This window comes from Phoca vitulina, unplaced genomic scaffold (genome assembly GCF_004348235.1).
Source record: "Phoca vitulina isolate PV1807 unplaced genomic scaffold, GSC_HSeal_1.0 scaffold92, whole genome shotgun sequence".
NCBI lineage: Eukaryota > Metazoa > Chordata > Mammalia > Carnivora > Phocidae > Phoca > Phoca vitulina.
This window is the reverse complement of record NW_022589795.1, coordinates 1,152,829-1,168,021: the sequence shown is the minus strand read 5'-3', so window position 1 is coordinate 1,168,021 and position 15,193 is coordinate 1,152,829. Positions and strand designations below refer to the sequence as shown.

The following is a 15,193-nucleotide window of genomic DNA, read 5'->3' as shown; positions in this document are numbered from 1 at the left end:
TGTGCTCGCGCCCCTAGCGCGCCAGTCCCGGGGCTGCAGGGAGCGCAGCGCGCGCGGCCCGGGCCCCGGCCACCGGACACCCTACCGGACACGACCCTCCCTGGAGCTTGGACAACTGCCCACCTCGGACATTGCACCGGACACTGCCCCCCACAGGGCTGGACACTACAACGGACACTACTTCCCAGCTCCGGACATTGCTGCCCCCCCAGCCCTGGACTCTTTCCCCCTCCCCCTCCGGGGGCCCAGACCCCGAGCCCCCCGCAGGCTCTAGCAAGCGACCCCTTGCACCCTAGCGCCAGACACTGCCTCCTCCTTGTCCCCCTCTCCCTTCCCCTCCTCCCGCCGCATCATTCCCCCGCTGGGGTCGGAGCCCCGCCAGTTTCTCCGACCCCCTGCAGCTCGGCCCGGCTGCCCGCGCCCCCATCCCCCGGCTGCTCGCCCGGATGCCTCTCCCCGGGGGATTGTGGTGGCTCCTCTGCTGCCGTCGAGGCTTTACTCTTCTGCACCGGGACTACGGGGACGGCGAGCTTAGCGGGGACGGGGACGAGGACGAGGACGAGGAGACCTTTGAGCTGCGGACCCCGAGTCCAGCGGGCGGCGGGAGGGTAAGTCCCTGGGGGTTTGGAGCCTTGTCTCAATCTCTCACTACAAGCGGCCGTCACGTCTGATCCTGCTCCAGACTCCAGCCAAACGCCGTGCTCTTGGCGGACGGGGACGTGGGAGAGGTTTTTGCCTGGGGGGCCAGGAGCCCCCGGGAGCTCAAGGAGCAGCCCTACTCGGGATGTGCCTGTGGGCCTCGCGCCACATGCTGGGCGCTGTCCACCTGCTAGGGGCCCCGAGGCAGGGGAGGCGTCACGCGTGGCCCGACCTGGCCCTGCCTCTCCCTTCCCCGCCGGGCCCGCGTCCCATCCCGTCTCCTTCCGCCTCCGCCAGCGCCGAGGAATGTGGCGAGGCCGGCTGGGCGGCTCGGACGCCTGGGTCCGCTCCGCTCCCAGTTCGTGAGCGCTGAGTGCTGGGGCCAGATGCCGGAGCTCCCGCCGCGGGGACCTGGGAGAGGGGGAGAAAGCATCCTCAGATTGGGGTCCGTGGCAGGGACCCCACGGAGAGGGAGCTGGGGGCCACGACTCTTCGAGGACCCCTCGTCATTACCCTGCCACTCAAGACAGAACTCTCGGCCCTCCCTGGTGAGGCTCCTGGGGAATCCCTGAGGGGATGGTGAGGGACACTTGGCTCCCCGGTTTTGTGGAATCTCCCCGTGGGGAAACTGAGGCTCGATTGGTCTGGAAGACCTCCATCCCCTAAGGTCCCCTCCCGGATTCCCCTGCACACCCGCAACCAGACTCCCGTGTGCTATGGCCTGGGTCAGGCTCCCATCCCCCGCTCAGGGGTCCCCAGCAGGCCCGGTGGCTCGGTGCCCGGGTGGGGCGGGCTGCGCCGCTGGGGCCGGCGCCAGCACCTGGCGGAGGCGGAGGGCGGATAAATATAGAGGGGGGTGGAGGGAGGGAAGCAGGGGACTGCCATTAGGAGACTTGGTCTAAGAGAGTGGTCAGCACCTGCCCCCGCGGTGGTGTGGCTGAGAACTCCTCTTGGACCCTCCAGAAAAGAGGTGGATCTGCATCCCAGGAAGGCACAGGACCCAGGCGTCCCCAAGCTTCCAGCCTGGGCAGGGTCGGCTCTGTGAACCACGCCATTGCCTCCCTCATGCTCCACCTCCACCCCCCTCCCCCGAGCTTGGGGACAGGTGTCCCTGTCCCCCCTCCCCCACCTCCCCGTCCTGGCTTTAACAGTCTGGGCGCAATGGGACCATGGCACAGTTCCTGCCTGACCTGGCTCCTGGACGGGTTTTTGGACTCTCTCAGACCCCAGTCTCCTGTTGAAGTTCCAGGGCAGGGGGGAGAAGGGCAAAATCCTGAACTGTACCTCCCCTGGAGAGTGTGTGCCAGTTTTCAGCCTGCCCTTCCTGAGCCCTAGCAAAGGGGGAGGGTCTCTGCTTATCGTTGAGTTTCAGGGGTGTCTGTGGGAGGGCATAAGACGTTCTTGGAGAAAGCCATACACTGAAGGAGTCCCTCTTCCCTTCATCCACCTCTGTGCCCACCACCTGCCTGTCTGCCAGCTAATGAAGGGAAAATGAGGAGGAGGGGGTGACTTCCAACAAGAAGGAGCTCCATCCACCTCTCTCTTTTTGAAGATGGGGAAGCTAGGGCCCAAAGACTGAGAGGATCTGTGAAGGTTCCACAGCCAGTCAGTGGTTCGAGTTAGTGGTCAGACTGTTACTAGAACCCAGGTCTCCCGACTGGACTCCCTGCACAGTGCTCTTTCCACCCTATCCAGCCCTGATTTAAATCTTCAAAGGGGAACAGAGACAAGGCGGGAGCCTTGACTTCTTAGCTGGGGCTGTTCTGTAGAGATTGGCAGAAGGGGCTACCTCCTGGCTTCAGCTCTCTCCCTCACAGTCACGACCCCACTCCTTGATCCCTCAATTCCCTGAGCAGCGCTGTCCGGGGGGCAGAAGCCACGGGCATCCTGCGCTGACGGCTGTGATCCTGAGGGCTGCCCCCGCCTGTTTCCCCAGGGCCCCCTGGACGTGACGCTCACTCAGCCGGTGAGGAGCGGGCCGGTCTCAGACAGGTGAGCTCGGCCCCTGCGTCTCAGGGTATGAAGCCCCCAGCCTGTTCCCGGGACCCCAATCCTCGCTGTCTTCCCTCCGCAGTTGTGCAATAAGGGAGAGGCCTTACGCCGGACGCTGTGGTTTGGCCGGGGTCCCGGCGGGGCGGTCCGACTGGGGGCGCGGGGAGAAAGGGGGGGTCTGGGCTATTTCTGGTGCGAGGTCAGAACGGCCCAGCGGTTCCCACAGCCTGGGGGAGGGGTGTCCAGGCCAGGAGCAGGCTCCCCTCGCGGTCTGGGGAGCCCCGACTGAGGAGCCCCCTGGAGGCGGGGTGCGGGACCGACAGCCTCGCCCAACCCTCCCTCCCCTCTGGCCCAGGCTGCAGAGCTGGGAGGAGACACGGAGCCTCATCCCGGAGAAGGGGCCGCCTGAGGAGGACCCGGACGTCGTCGTGAAAGGTGGGGACCCACCTTATGCACCCTGGAAGTCTCAATCCCAACCCTCCAGGGGATAACGTCTTCTCCTGCTCACCCCCTTTTTCTCCCTCCCCTCCCCCAGGTTGGCTGTACAGAGAGCCCCGCGGAGGAGGGGCTCGGCCCTGGTTGCCCCCGCGCCGGGCCTGGTTCGTGCTCACCCGGGACTCCCTGGACCAGTTCAGTAGCGGCGGGAAGGGGGCGCGGCGCCTCGGGAGCCTCGTGCTCACCAGCTTGTGCTCGGTGACCGGCCCGGAGCGCCGTCCCAAGGAGACCGGTGAGACTTCGTGGGGATTCTTGTACCTCCCTGCGCATCGGCCCCAGCCGGCCCTGATTGCCCTCCACCGCCTCTTTTTCCCAGGTCTGTGGTCAGTGACCGTGTCGGGCCGGAAGCACAGCGTCCGGCTCTGCTCCCCCCGCCAGGCCGAGGCCGAACGCTGGGGGGTGGCGCTGCGAGAAGTGATCGCCTCCAAGGCGCCGCTGGAGACCCCTACCCAGCTGCTGCTTAGGGATATTCAGGTGTGAAAGAGGGGACTTCATGGAGAAAGAGGAGGGTGGTGGACCCAGAAGCTTTCTGAGTTCATGGGGAGCCCCTTTTTCCATCCCTGTGACTCCCTTCCCTGGCTTCTAGGAGAGTTGTGGGGACCCGGAGGCCGTGGCCCTTATTTACCGACGGAACCCAATTCTGAGGCACACCAGTGGGGCCTTGTATGCTCCACTCCTGCCCCTGCCCTACGGTGTCAGCGCCCCAGGTGAGTGGTGGCATGGCTCCAGTCCCTTGGACGGGGAATCTGAATGCCTCACTTGACAAGGACTTAGAAGTCCAAAAGGGGCCCAGCCCCTCACTTTTCAAAGGGCTGAGAATGGAAGCTGACCAGACTGATACCCAGGGTGGAGGAGAGGAAAGCCGGCACAGGAAAAAAGGCCCCCTTTGACCCCCTTCTCTATGGGTCTCATTCTGACTACCGATACTCCTTCATGAGTTTTTACACTCTGTTTTTCATTATACTCTTGAGCCCCTGTCATACTATGTTTACAAGTGCTGGAAAAGCCAGCACTTTGGGAGAATGTGCTGGCCTCATCCAGCTATATCTCTTCCCAGAAATGAATAGTGACCAGTCCCGGTTCTAAAACTAGAAGATTAAGGGGAGCTGGGAGAAGAACCCTTGTTTCCCGACTCCTGGTCCAGCCTGTTTTCTGGCCCATGGTGATGGCTCTTAGTGCCCAATTATAGAATCTGGGGTCTGAACCTGTGTCCTTTAGTCAACCCCTGTAGCTCACTAACTCAGAGTGCAGCCTTAGGGGCTCCGGACGGGGAGGGGCCTGGGAGGCTCTGTGGGGACCACTGCTTTCCCTTCACTCTTCCTGTCCTTCGTACTCTCCCCTCCTTGCCACCCCCTGTCCCCTTACACTCCCTCTGACCTTTCCCTGGTTCATGCCTTCCTTCCAGGGCCCAGCTCTGTGTCCCCTCTCCAAACCGTCCCTCCGCCCCCCCCCCCTCCCGCAGGTCCGGGCTACGCGCCCTTGCGCGAGGAGGCGGTGCGGCTGTTCCTGGCGCTGCAGGCGCTCGAGGGGGCGCGGCGCCCCGGGCCCCTGATGCAGGGTGTGCTCCAGACCTGCCGGGACCTGCCCGCGCTCCGCGACGAGCTCTTCCTGCAGCTGGCTAAGCAGACCTCGGGCCCCGCAGGGCCCCCCGGGCCCCCAGCTACCCAAGACCCCGCGGCCCTTCGGTACTGGCAGCTCCTCACCTGCATGAGCTGCACCTTCCGGCCCGGGGGAGCTGTGCGGGGGCACCTCCTGGGGCATCTGGAGAGGTGAGGGGGAGGGGCGCGGAGGGAGCTACAGGGCTGGGAGAGAATGACAGGCCTTGCCAAATTGGCGGGTGGAGAACTTGCAGCCAAAGAAGGGAAGAGACTTGACCGCTGCTAATATGTACAGCGTCTTTGTGGGAACGACAAGATCATATCCCACTTTCGGGCGGAGGAATTACAAGAGGCGCCCCCCTTTGGGCAAGAGGAATTACTAAGGGCTGCTTTTCCTCCGGGCTGAGGCAGTCCAGCCAGGGCTTTTAGGTTGCACAGCGGGATGGGACTGGATTTTGGATTTCATCTCGAAGGAGGATCAGGGGGACTTTGGCAAGTGGGAGGGGGAGGTTCGGAGAGAGCTGTCAGGGCCTTTGAAAGTAATTCAGCTCCATGCAGTGCTCCAAGGGTAGATTCAGAAGAGAGCTGGTGGCTACCTTCAAGCAACTTGAGTTGGAAGGGAGGGAATCCATGAGAGGAAAGAAACGAGACGATAAGAAGGCGAGAGGGAGAGGGAGAAGGAAAGCCCTCTGGGCACTGACCCTCGGGTCTTCCCTAACCCAGGACGGAGCAGGCGCTCCCGGACACAGAACTGGCGGCCTACGCGCGCTTCATCAGGAAAGCGCTGGGCCGGACGCGCGGCCGGGAGCTGGTGCCTTCGCTGGCAGAGATTTCAGCGCTGAGCCGACGGCAGGAGCTCTTATGCACCGTGCACTGTCCGGGGGCTGGTGCCTGCCCTGTGACCATAGACTCCCACACCACGGCGGGCGAGGTAAGGCGAGAAAAGACCCCTGAAACCTCAACCCCTCCTCCCAGCTTCCCATGCCCGGCTGTCCTGATGCCTGGGCTCTAGGTTTGCCCAAGTCTGAGATGCATCATTTGCGTAAGGAGGGGGAGGAGGAGGAGGGGTGTCGGGACCTGGAGACCTGAAAGAGCTCTCCAGTTGGCGAGACCCCGGCGCGGCCTGACTTTCCTCCCATTCCTCCTCCGCCCCAGGTTGCTCGAGAGCTGGTGGGGCGGCTGGGCTTGGCCCGGAGCCGCAACGCATTCGCGCTGTACGAGCAGCGAGGAGCCCAGGAGCGAGCCCTGGCTGGGGGTACTCTCATGGCCGACGTGCTCACCAGGTTTGAGAAGTAAATGTCCAGCCCCAGCCCCGCTCTCCGTTAACCCATCTGCCTCTCAGCTCCGGTCAATCCCTGTGCAAACGTTTTGCGAGCGCTGGCCACTTGCCCTGCACAGTCACGTTTGCTGGTTCACAGAGGGGCCCTGCCCGCGGGCGGTTTGCTGTCGGGTTTCCAGGCGTCCCAGACATCTGGCCCCGCCCCCAGCATGGTCGCGCTCCTCCCCCCACCCCCGCCAGCGGTGTCCAGCGCCTTGGAGGGGGTCCCGCTTCTGCCTGGCATCCAGTCCTCATCTCTTCTGCAGTTTGGCGGCGGAGGAAGCCGCGCTAGACGACTCGCCGGACTCTGGTTGGAGACTATGTCTGCGTCTTCACGGGCCCCTGCACCCTGAGGGGCTGTCCCCAGACGGTCACGAACTGCCTTTCCTCTTTGAGCAGGTGAGCATCTCCGGAATTCACCCCCCCCCAAAACCCCCCCCCGGACTGAACCCCTCGCTTTCCGAGCCGTCACATTTAACAGTTACGGCAACCTCGCGGGAGGCTTTACTCGGACCCAGACCTCAGATTTTGCACCCCCGGGGCTGTTCGCCGCCCCTCCCGCGCTGACACCCGGTGCCTCCTCCTAGGCTCACGCTCTGCTGCTGCGCGGCCGGCCGCCCCCGCCCGACGACACGCTGCGCGCCCTGGCGGCGCTGCGTCTGCAGAGCCTGCACCGAGACTTCTCCCCGAGGGCGCCCCTGCCGCGCCTGGACCGCCTGCTGCCGCCCTCCGCCCCGCCGCGGGAGGACCCTCCCCGCCCCGTCCCCAGGCCTCCGCCCTCCGCCGCCCTGCTGGCCGGGGCGATCTGGAGCCCGGGCCTGGCCAAGAGGCGCGCGGAGCGGACCCGGCGCGGCGGCGGCGGCGGCGGCGGGGCCGGCGGCACGGCGGGAAGCGCGGCCCGCGAGGGAGGCGGTGGCGCCGGCAGGGCGGCCGCTGTGCTGGGCGGCTGGAAGCGGCTACGGGGCATGGGCCGAGCTGAGGCCATGGCTGCCTACCTGGCTCTGGCGGCGCAGTGTCCAGGGTTCGGCGCTGCTCGGTATGACGTTCTGGAGCTGAGCACGGTGAGGGGGAGAAGGGAGAGGGGACTCTGGCGGCCCAAGCCCTACACCTCTGCCCCAGAGCCACAGGCCCCACTGTGGGTCGTTTCACTCCCCCCGCCCAGCACAGCTGCCCCTCCCAAACCCCAGGAGTCACACTGGCCCTTGGGCTCTCACCTCTCCGGAGCCTTAAGCCCCTCCACACATGCAGTGTGGATCACAGAGGGGACGGGGAAACTCCCTGCTCACAGCCATCGCCCCCACCACCACCAAAAATAATGCTGCGGGGTCCCCTCCTTCCACCCTGACTCTACCTATCTGTCCGTAGGAGCCTGGTGGGGGCACTCCACAGAAGCTATGCCTGGGCTTGGGGGCCAAGGCCATGTCCCTCTCCCGGCCCGGTGAGACAGAGCCCGTCCACAGTGTCAGCTATGGCCATGTGGCCGCCTGCCAGCTAATGGGCCCCCACACCCTGGCACTGAGGGTGGGAGAGAGCCAGCTCCTCCTGCAGAGCCCCCAGGTGAGTGGGAAGAGGGTGTGGAAGGAGGAAGGAAGGGAAAGGATGTCAAGAAACATTTTATTAAACACTGAACCGGGTACAGCTCTAGGCACCGGGGATCCAGCAGTGATCAAAGACAAGCTCAAGGCGCTTACATTAGAGCAGGCTGTCAGACACTCCAGAAGGAATCGAAAACTATATAAGACAGGAATAAATACTACCAAGGTAAGGGTGGGGTGACACGAAGAGATTGGAAGGAGTCGTAGCATTAGGTAGGACAGTCAGGAAGGGATACTGGAGGTGACATTTAGGCTAGCCACAGGAAGATCTGGGCAACAGCATTCCAGGTAGAGGATATTGCAGGTGGAAAGGCCCTGAGAGGACAACAGCATCCTGGAGAAGCAGAAAGACACAAGTGTGACTGGCGCATAATGAGTGAGGGAGAGCGCCGTGGTGAGGAGGGAAAGGTTGCAGGGGGGCAGCTCTCGGAAGGCCCTGGTCAGGAGCCTGGGTGGAAGATGAGACAAAGGAGAACCCAGTGGCCCCTACTGCCCTCTGACCTCTGCCCTCTCTTAGGTGGAAGAGATCATGCAGCTGGTGAATGCCTACTTGCCCAATCCCTCCCCCGAGAGGCCTTGCAGCAGCCCTTCTCCTCCATGCCAAGACCTGCCAGACACCTCCCCTCCCAGCCAGCACCCGGGCCTGGACGAGCCCCAGGGACAGTCTGGTTGTTTGGGGCAGCTGCAGGACTGAGCCTGCCAAGAGGTCACGACCTCCCTTCTGCCTCCAGCCTGGACCTGGACTGCTCTGAGATTTGAGGAAACCATGGACCCTTTTGGCCCTGCAGGGACAGGGCGCACCCCACACCCAAGGGCTGCAATGGATGCAGACAATTTTCTAGTTTGTTTCTTAATTTATTTGTAGAAGAGAAGCAAAAAAAAAAAAAAAATCCTTATTTACACAAACGCTTCCTGTGGGAGTGTTGTCAGTGGGACAAGTTAGAGTCCCATAGCTCAGCGCTCCACCCCTGGGGACGCCCACATTCTGGGCTTTTACCAGCACGGAGGGGAGTCTGGACACCACAGGGCTCCACCCTCCATGACCTTCTGGATTTAACCTCCTCCTCGCCAGCAGGCTGCCACAGGGTGCTGGGTGGGGCAGGCAGCAGGGCAGTTTTGGAAGCTGGCAATTACTCACACTCACTTCTCCATTGAGTGGCACAGGGGTGGCCTCCTGGCGTCCCCGAGGCCGGAAGGCAGTGAGTCATCAGGCCTGGCGCTACCCAGCTCCTACCCCAGTGTCCAGCTTCTGGGCCCTCGTTGGGTCCATTTCGGTGTGCCTACTGCTTTGGGTCTGGAATGGAGAGAAGCTTGGGGCAGGATCAGACCCAAGAACTTCTCTGGCACAGATAAACAAACACCTTATCAGGATGGGCTCAGCCCTACTCCTGAGTTCCGCTCCTGCTTTATCAAGTTAGGTTGAATTGGGTTGCGTTCCTGAGGATCTAATAGCCTTGGGCGCTGGGAATCCAGAGTCCCAGGTTTCCTGACCTGCTCAGAATGCTGCAGGCCCTCCTTCACTAGCCCCCACGGCCTACTCCCTGAGTGGAAGAGTCTGGGGTAATGCTGATCCACCCTGGGGCAGGAGCTTAGGCACCGAGGACAGAGCAGACTTCAGTAACCCTCTGTAATTTTGAGAGGTAGGGCTGACTCCAGTAGAGCCGCCTGGTTCTAGGCCAGGTATGCCAAAGGAAACAGTGACCACACTGACACCTGGACTACTGGTAGGAAGCTAGAGCAGGTAAAGGCCACATGCCTGGGAACTGGGAGGGAACATGGCTCATCCCCCCATATTCACAGACCAAGCCCTGACTACATCCACAACCAAGCTCTGACTATATTCACGACAAAGCTTTATTACTTCACTAGAGCTAAACAAGCATATCAAAGGTCGGGGCAGAGAAGGGAGGAAGTAGGGCCAGTGCCTGGGCTGGAGATGAATCTAGAAAGGTTTTGGGGGAGGGGAATCTGGGTCACAGGGACCAGGCATTATGGGGACTGTGCTTACTGTCCAGGGGAAGTGGTGGGGAGGAAGTCACTGCTCCTGGGTGCCCCAGGAGATGTAGTCTGGCCGCGTGGCTGCGTGGTACTCGTCGATGAGTTCCTGCACAACCTCTCTGGACGTGTCCAGCTCATCAAAGTTCTCCTTGAAGATGTCCTCCTTGCGGAACTGCTCCAGGAAAGCCTCCCGCTTCCGCAGCTTGTCATACTGCTGGCAGGAACTTTCAAAGAGCTGAAAGAGATAGAAATCTCCAGGATGGGAACCAGTGCGAGATAAGGGGCTGGAATGGAATGGGGCAGAATGATAAGAGTGGCTAGTGGAACAGAGTGGTCAAAGAAGACCAGGAGATTAGGCTCACCGAGGAGATGCTGGTGTGGTTGGCCATCATGAGCCCACTGACCCGGTGGGCCGAAGGCAGGTAGGGAGACTTCCTTGACAGGGCCACCTGGATGCTGGCAGGGCCCCAGGGGATGAAGTTGGCCAGCTTCCGTTCCCGGATCCTCTGCAGACTCTTGTGGACCTGGGGGGAGGGGGTGCACACAACACACAACAGTGGTGGTGGTAGCCTCTCCTCTACCCCGTGGGTTCCGGGGGTGGCACGAAGGGGCCTCACCTACCTGGGTGGGGTCCACCTCCCCCTGGATGATGTTGAGGATGGCGATGTAGCAGTGGTTGGTCTGGCGATCCCGGCCTGTGGACACCATCACGTTCTTGGGCTGCAGCAGCCGCCTCATGACATCCAGGACCGTGGTCTTCCTCACGCTGGCCACCTGCGGGGACAGCGGGCCCCAGGGCCCAGGCCGGCACCCAGGGCCCAGTCCGATGCCTGAGCCCCATCAGACTCGGGCTAGTGCGGTCTCCTGGGGAAGTGTCTCGAGACGCAGGTCTACACTGAGCCTCTCTGCTCTGGGACCAGGAGAGAGGTTCTGAGCCCTCCTCAGCTCAGCCAGGGCACGCCCCTGTGCGGGAGCGTCCGCAGACCCCACAGAGCCCGGGCCCTGCGGGGAGCCAGGGGCAGAGGGGAGAGGAGAGGAGAGCAGGTCAGCGTGGAGTCGGACGGTCCGTACCAGTCCCCGAGCACAGAGCCTCTGGGGGCCTCAAAGGGCAGCTCCCGGGGCAGCGGGGGGAGAGAAAGGCGAGGGCAGGGCCTGCCGGGGCTGCTCCTACCGACTGGTCCGTGGTGAGCGGGGTGTAGCCCGTCATGAGGAAGTGGAGTCGGGGAGTGGGGATGAGCGAGGCGATGAGGCCGATGAGGTCGTTGTTCATGTAGCCGGGGTAGCGCAGGGTGGTAGTGCTGGCTGACATGATGGTGGACACCTGCGGACGGCAGCGCGCGTCGTGGGCCGCAGCCCCGGGGACAGGGCTCCCTTCCCGAGACGACACTCCGGTGAGGGGGGGCTCCAGCCCAGGGAGTCCAGGAGTGGGGGCTCACCAGCTGGTTGATCTGGGAGAAAGACGGGTTCTGGATGTGCAGGCGGTCGGTGGCGATCCGGTTCAGGGCTGTGTTGTCCAGCACCACCTGGGGGGGGGGACAGAAGAGGGTCACGGCACCTTTTTGAGGAGAAAGCAGGCAGAGAGATAAGTTATTAGCTTAGCCCCCTCTAAACTCCAAAGCCAGGACGTAGGTGTGTTAGCTTTAAAAAGGGGCACTGTCTCAGGGGCATCACAAGACACTTTTCTACTCCCCAGTAAACAAATGGGATTGTCCCCATGTGCCATTCACTATGCCTGGCTCTGGAGATACATGGTGGATAAAACAGGCACGGTCTGTGCCCCTCACAGAAAAGTACAGTTACAGCCTGAAATACGTACAAAGGAATTTGACCTTGAATGGGCAGTCAGGGAAGATTTGACTAAGAAAGTGACCCTTGGGCTGAGAATTTAAGCATGAATAGGCATTAAATAGGCTAACTGGGGACATATGTCAGGGGGTATACACTTTCTTGAGAGCCTTACTGCCTAAAGGGACTATAAGCAACTTGGAGTCAAGTCCTTAGTTCATAATTTGGGCCACCGGGTATGGCTTTGTTGGTCCTCTGTTCTCTGGGCAGGGGCTTGCGAAGGTCAGGTGTCCATGTCTCACTGGTTTGAGGAGGTGGACCAAAGCCGCCTCCTCCCTTCTCCGGTGCTTACCACACAGTCTGCGTTCTGGGTCAGCCTCTTGAGCGTGAGCAGGGAGTTATAGGGCTGGACCACCACATCGCTCATCTCATCCTGGTTGGGAAACACTGAGTACGTCTGCACCAGCTTCTTGGGGTACCTGGGGGTGAAGAAGAGGGAAAAGGGAACGTGACACAGTGAATTGGAAGGACTCCCATCACTGCCCATCTTGGTCTTCTCTAGAGCTAACAGGGCCATTCCTTTCCAAGTGTCACCAAGCTCTTGGTACAAAAGGGGGGGCCAGGGCAGAACTGAGTGCTCAGAGCCCAGAGTCAAAAAAGAATAAACCTAAAGCATCAAACCCATCAAACCCTTAAGGTCCCTCCTCTCCCTAGGCAAACCCACTCTTGGGTGTTCTTGCTTCCAAGATATTCCCTGGATGGCCAGGCTCTGTTCCTACCAATGACTCAAAGCCACAGTGCCAGGCCTTCCAGTCCAAGAGAAAAAAAGGGATAAAAAGGAAAGACCTTACCCAGGGAACCAGGGCTAATGCCCTCTCCCCAAACACAGGCTTACCTGTCATTCAGTCGTTCGAGAAGGTAGGAGCCCAGGCCAGAACCTGTCCCCCCAGCGATGGAATGACACAGCACGAAGCCCTGCATGGGGAGGGATGGAGAGGCAGTCTCCAGGGATGTGGGGGAGAGGCTTCAGGCTTGTCTCATTCCCCACTCCCAACACACTCATGTCTCAAGGCTTCTTCTGTGTCCATCCAGGCTGACACTCCTTGGGAAGGAAGACTCATGCCTAAGGAGCTGATGCCATCCAGATTAGGATCTCCTTGAGGACAAGTACTGTACCTTATTTACTTCGATATCCCACATAGGATACTCAAAAAATTAGTTTTGAATAGAATTGCCCCATCACACCACCTGTTCAGGTACGTCCTGACCTTTCCCCAGCACTTTTCAGCCTTGTTTTCCCTTCAGCGGGGCAGAGCCTCACCTCTAAGCTGTCACTTCCATCTGCTTCTCGGTCTATGATGTCAAAAATGTCTTCGTGGATTTTCTCGCCCTGTAGAGAGAGACATGGGAGGGAGGGTCAGGATGAAGGTTCTGGGGAGTATCTCTTTTCAGCACCAAGAACTCTACCCTGGGACACCGCTGCTACCCTCAAGCAGAGCCTCAGCCGTGACCCTCAACCCAAAAAAGCTATTTTGCAAATGATTTGCAGTCTGCATAAACCTCTCCCTGGCTGTCCCTCTTGTCAGGGTATCCCTTCGTCTCTTATTTATTGTCAGTCTGGTCTAGTCAAATCCCCAGGCTGCCTGAGCCTGCCTTGCCCTGGGGAGGGAACATCAGGGGTTTCTGGGATGGCCACCCAGATACCTGCGAGAATCCACTGGCCCAGTTGTTGCCAGCCCCTCCGCCATGCTCCGACAGGTAGATGTTCTCTGGGTTGTAGAGCTTGGCATAGGGGGAGTTGAGGATGGAGTGGATCACCCGGGGCTCCAGGTCCAGCAGCACCGCCCTGGGGATGTAGTGCTCATCGTCTGCCTGTCAAGGGGCATCCAGCAAGGGGGCCCAATCAGCTAAGGCCCAGTCCTCCATCCTCCCAGCTCTGGCTCCTGTCTGCCCCACCCCCTCAAGCCAGCCGCCCTGGCTCTTCTGCCCAGCGGGTTTCCCGCTACCAGGCCTCTGCCCTTCCCTCAGACCCCCTGGCCAAGTCGCTGGGGGCACCTGGTAGAAAAAGACGTCCTTGCGGTCAGTGCCCTCGGTGGCGAACTCCTCCACGATGCCCTCGGGGCTGATACCATGCTCGGCGCACAGCTGTTTCCAGAACTCGAACCCAACTGGGGGATGGGGAGAGATGCCTGGGTCTGCTAGTCACAAGGCCTCAGGAGCCCAGGGTTAGGCTCAGAAGCTGTCACACTCAGAGGCTGCTCCCAAGACACCTGATCTGGGAGCTGTCACGGCCCAGGCGCGGCTCTCCATCTGGGACGTGTTCATCATGCGCAATAGGGCAGGGGATTCATGGAAGGGAAAGGGGGACTGGAGGATGCCAAGCACTGGGTGGGACCCGAAGGGGCAGAACCGGAGACTGGAGGGGCCCGGTGCTCGCTCGCTCGCTCACTCTGGTTGCCGCACTGGCCCAGCTGCAGGGTGATGATCTCCCGGGGCATCGCTCTTCAGCCCCGCCCCGCGGGAGTCACGGCGGAGACGAATGCCTGGCAGCCCGGCTCGCAGGACGTGGGGAGCGCGCGCTCTCTTCGTCTTTTGACGCGAGTGCTCGGTCTGCGCCTGTGCAGTGCGGGTCTCCCGGCTGCCGCCGGGCCGAGGAGCCCAACCGGGACATCATTTCCCCCACAACACTTACAGCTGGAATTCGGCACAAGCGCAGTGTGAGGCCACGCCCCCTTCTGCTCACCGCTCCCCCCCAGCTCCGCGCCTGCGCGGTGAGACTTGTTGGGGAGGCGGGGAGTAGAGACCCGGGTGTCGGGGCGGGGAGGGGCGGTCCAGGTGGGCCCGGTCAGCTGGGCGTTGCGGGTAGGTAAGCCGGTTGGTGGCTCTTTTGGACAGAGGGGCTGGGTTCAAGCCAGTCTTTTTTTTAAATTTCTATTTTTAAGTTAAATCTACCTAACATAAAATTTACCATTTTAATCATTTTTAATTGTACAGTTCTGTGGCATAATGTACGTTCACAGTGTTCTGCCACCATCGTTGTCATTCATCCCCCAGAACTTTGTCACCTTCCCAAAATGAAACCCTGTGCCATTAAATAGTAACTCTCCATCCTCATCCCCATGAACAGCCTACTTTCTGTCTCCACAATTTTGACCAGGCTTTTTTTTTTTTTTTTTTAAAGACTTTGCCCATTTATTTGACAGAGAGAGACAGTGAGCGAGGGAGGGAACACAAGTAGGGGGAGTAGGAGAGGGAGAAGCAGGCTTCCCGCTGAGCAGAGAGGCCGATGCAGGGCTCGATCCCAGGACCCTGGGATCATGACCTGAGCCAAAGGCAGATGCTTAACCACTGAGCCACCCAGGCACCTCATTGACCAGGCATCTTATGTAAGTGGAATTATATGTATTTGTCCTTTTGTGTCTAGCTTATTTTACTTAGCATAATGTCCTCAGGGTGACTTCATATTGTAGCATGTGTCAGAATTTCATTCTTTTTTAAGGATGTATAATATTCCATTGCATGTATATGCCACATTTTGTGTTTATCCATTCCTCTGTAGGAATGCTTCCACCTATTGGCTATTGTGAATAATTCTGCCATGAACAAGGTTGTACAAATAAGTTTGAGTACCTGCTTTCAGGTATTCATTATCCTGGGTAGACACCCAGAAGCAGAATTTCTGGATCATATGGTAATTCTGTGTTTAATTTTTTGAGGAATTGCTGTACCATTTTATAGAGTGGCAGCACTATTTTATTCCCACCAGCAATGTG

General features: G+C 60.3%; 2 protein-coding genes across 4 annotated transcripts; one reads left to right on the top strand and one right to left on the bottom strand.

The window, feature by feature from the left end:
* On the top strand, positions 1–8,512 carry PLEKHH3 (pleckstrin homology, MyTH4 and FERM domain containing H3). Its single transcript, XM_032396603.1, has 13 exons — positions 1–608; positions 2,576–2,631; positions 2,987–3,066; positions 3,167–3,358; positions 3,443–3,600; positions 3,713–3,833; positions 4,589–4,895; positions 5,448–5,655; positions 5,880–6,016; positions 6,309–6,441; positions 6,630–7,103; positions 7,408–7,599; positions 8,155–8,512. Exons 1-13 carry the CDS (start codon positions 447–449, stop codon positions 8,329–8,331), a joined length of 2,397 nt encoding a protein of 798 aa, XP_032252494.1. The 5' UTR covers positions 1–446; the 3' UTR covers positions 8,332–8,512.
* Positions 7,641–14,095, bottom strand: LOC116626987 (tubulin gamma-2 chain). 3 transcript variants are annotated; one of them, XM_032396606.1, is made up of 12 exons: positions 13,870–14,095; positions 13,476–13,588; positions 13,125–13,292; positions 12,742–12,810; positions 12,316–12,395; positions 11,773–11,899; positions 11,072–11,158; positions 10,807–10,956; positions 10,257–10,409; positions 9,998–10,159; positions 9,646–9,870; positions 7,641–7,971 (listed from the first exon to the last, which is right to left on the bottom strand). In XM_032396606.1, the coding sequence occupies exons 1-11, from the start codon at positions 13,916–13,918 to the stop codon at positions 9,673–9,675; spliced, it is 1,356 nt and encodes a 451-aa protein (XP_032252497.1). In that variant the 5' UTR covers positions 13,919–14,095; the 3' UTR covers positions 7,641–7,971; positions 9,646–9,672. The 3 variants fall into 3 exon arrangements, with proteins under 3 accessions (XP_032252497.1, XP_032252495.1, XP_032252496.1); XM_032396605.1 differs by lacking the exon at positions 7,641–7,971 and adding an exon at positions 8,556–8,931; XM_032396604.1 differs by lacking the exon at positions 7,641–7,971 and having other exon boundaries at positions 8,482–9,870.
* Between the last annotated feature and the right edge of the window lie 1,098 nt (positions 14,096–15,193).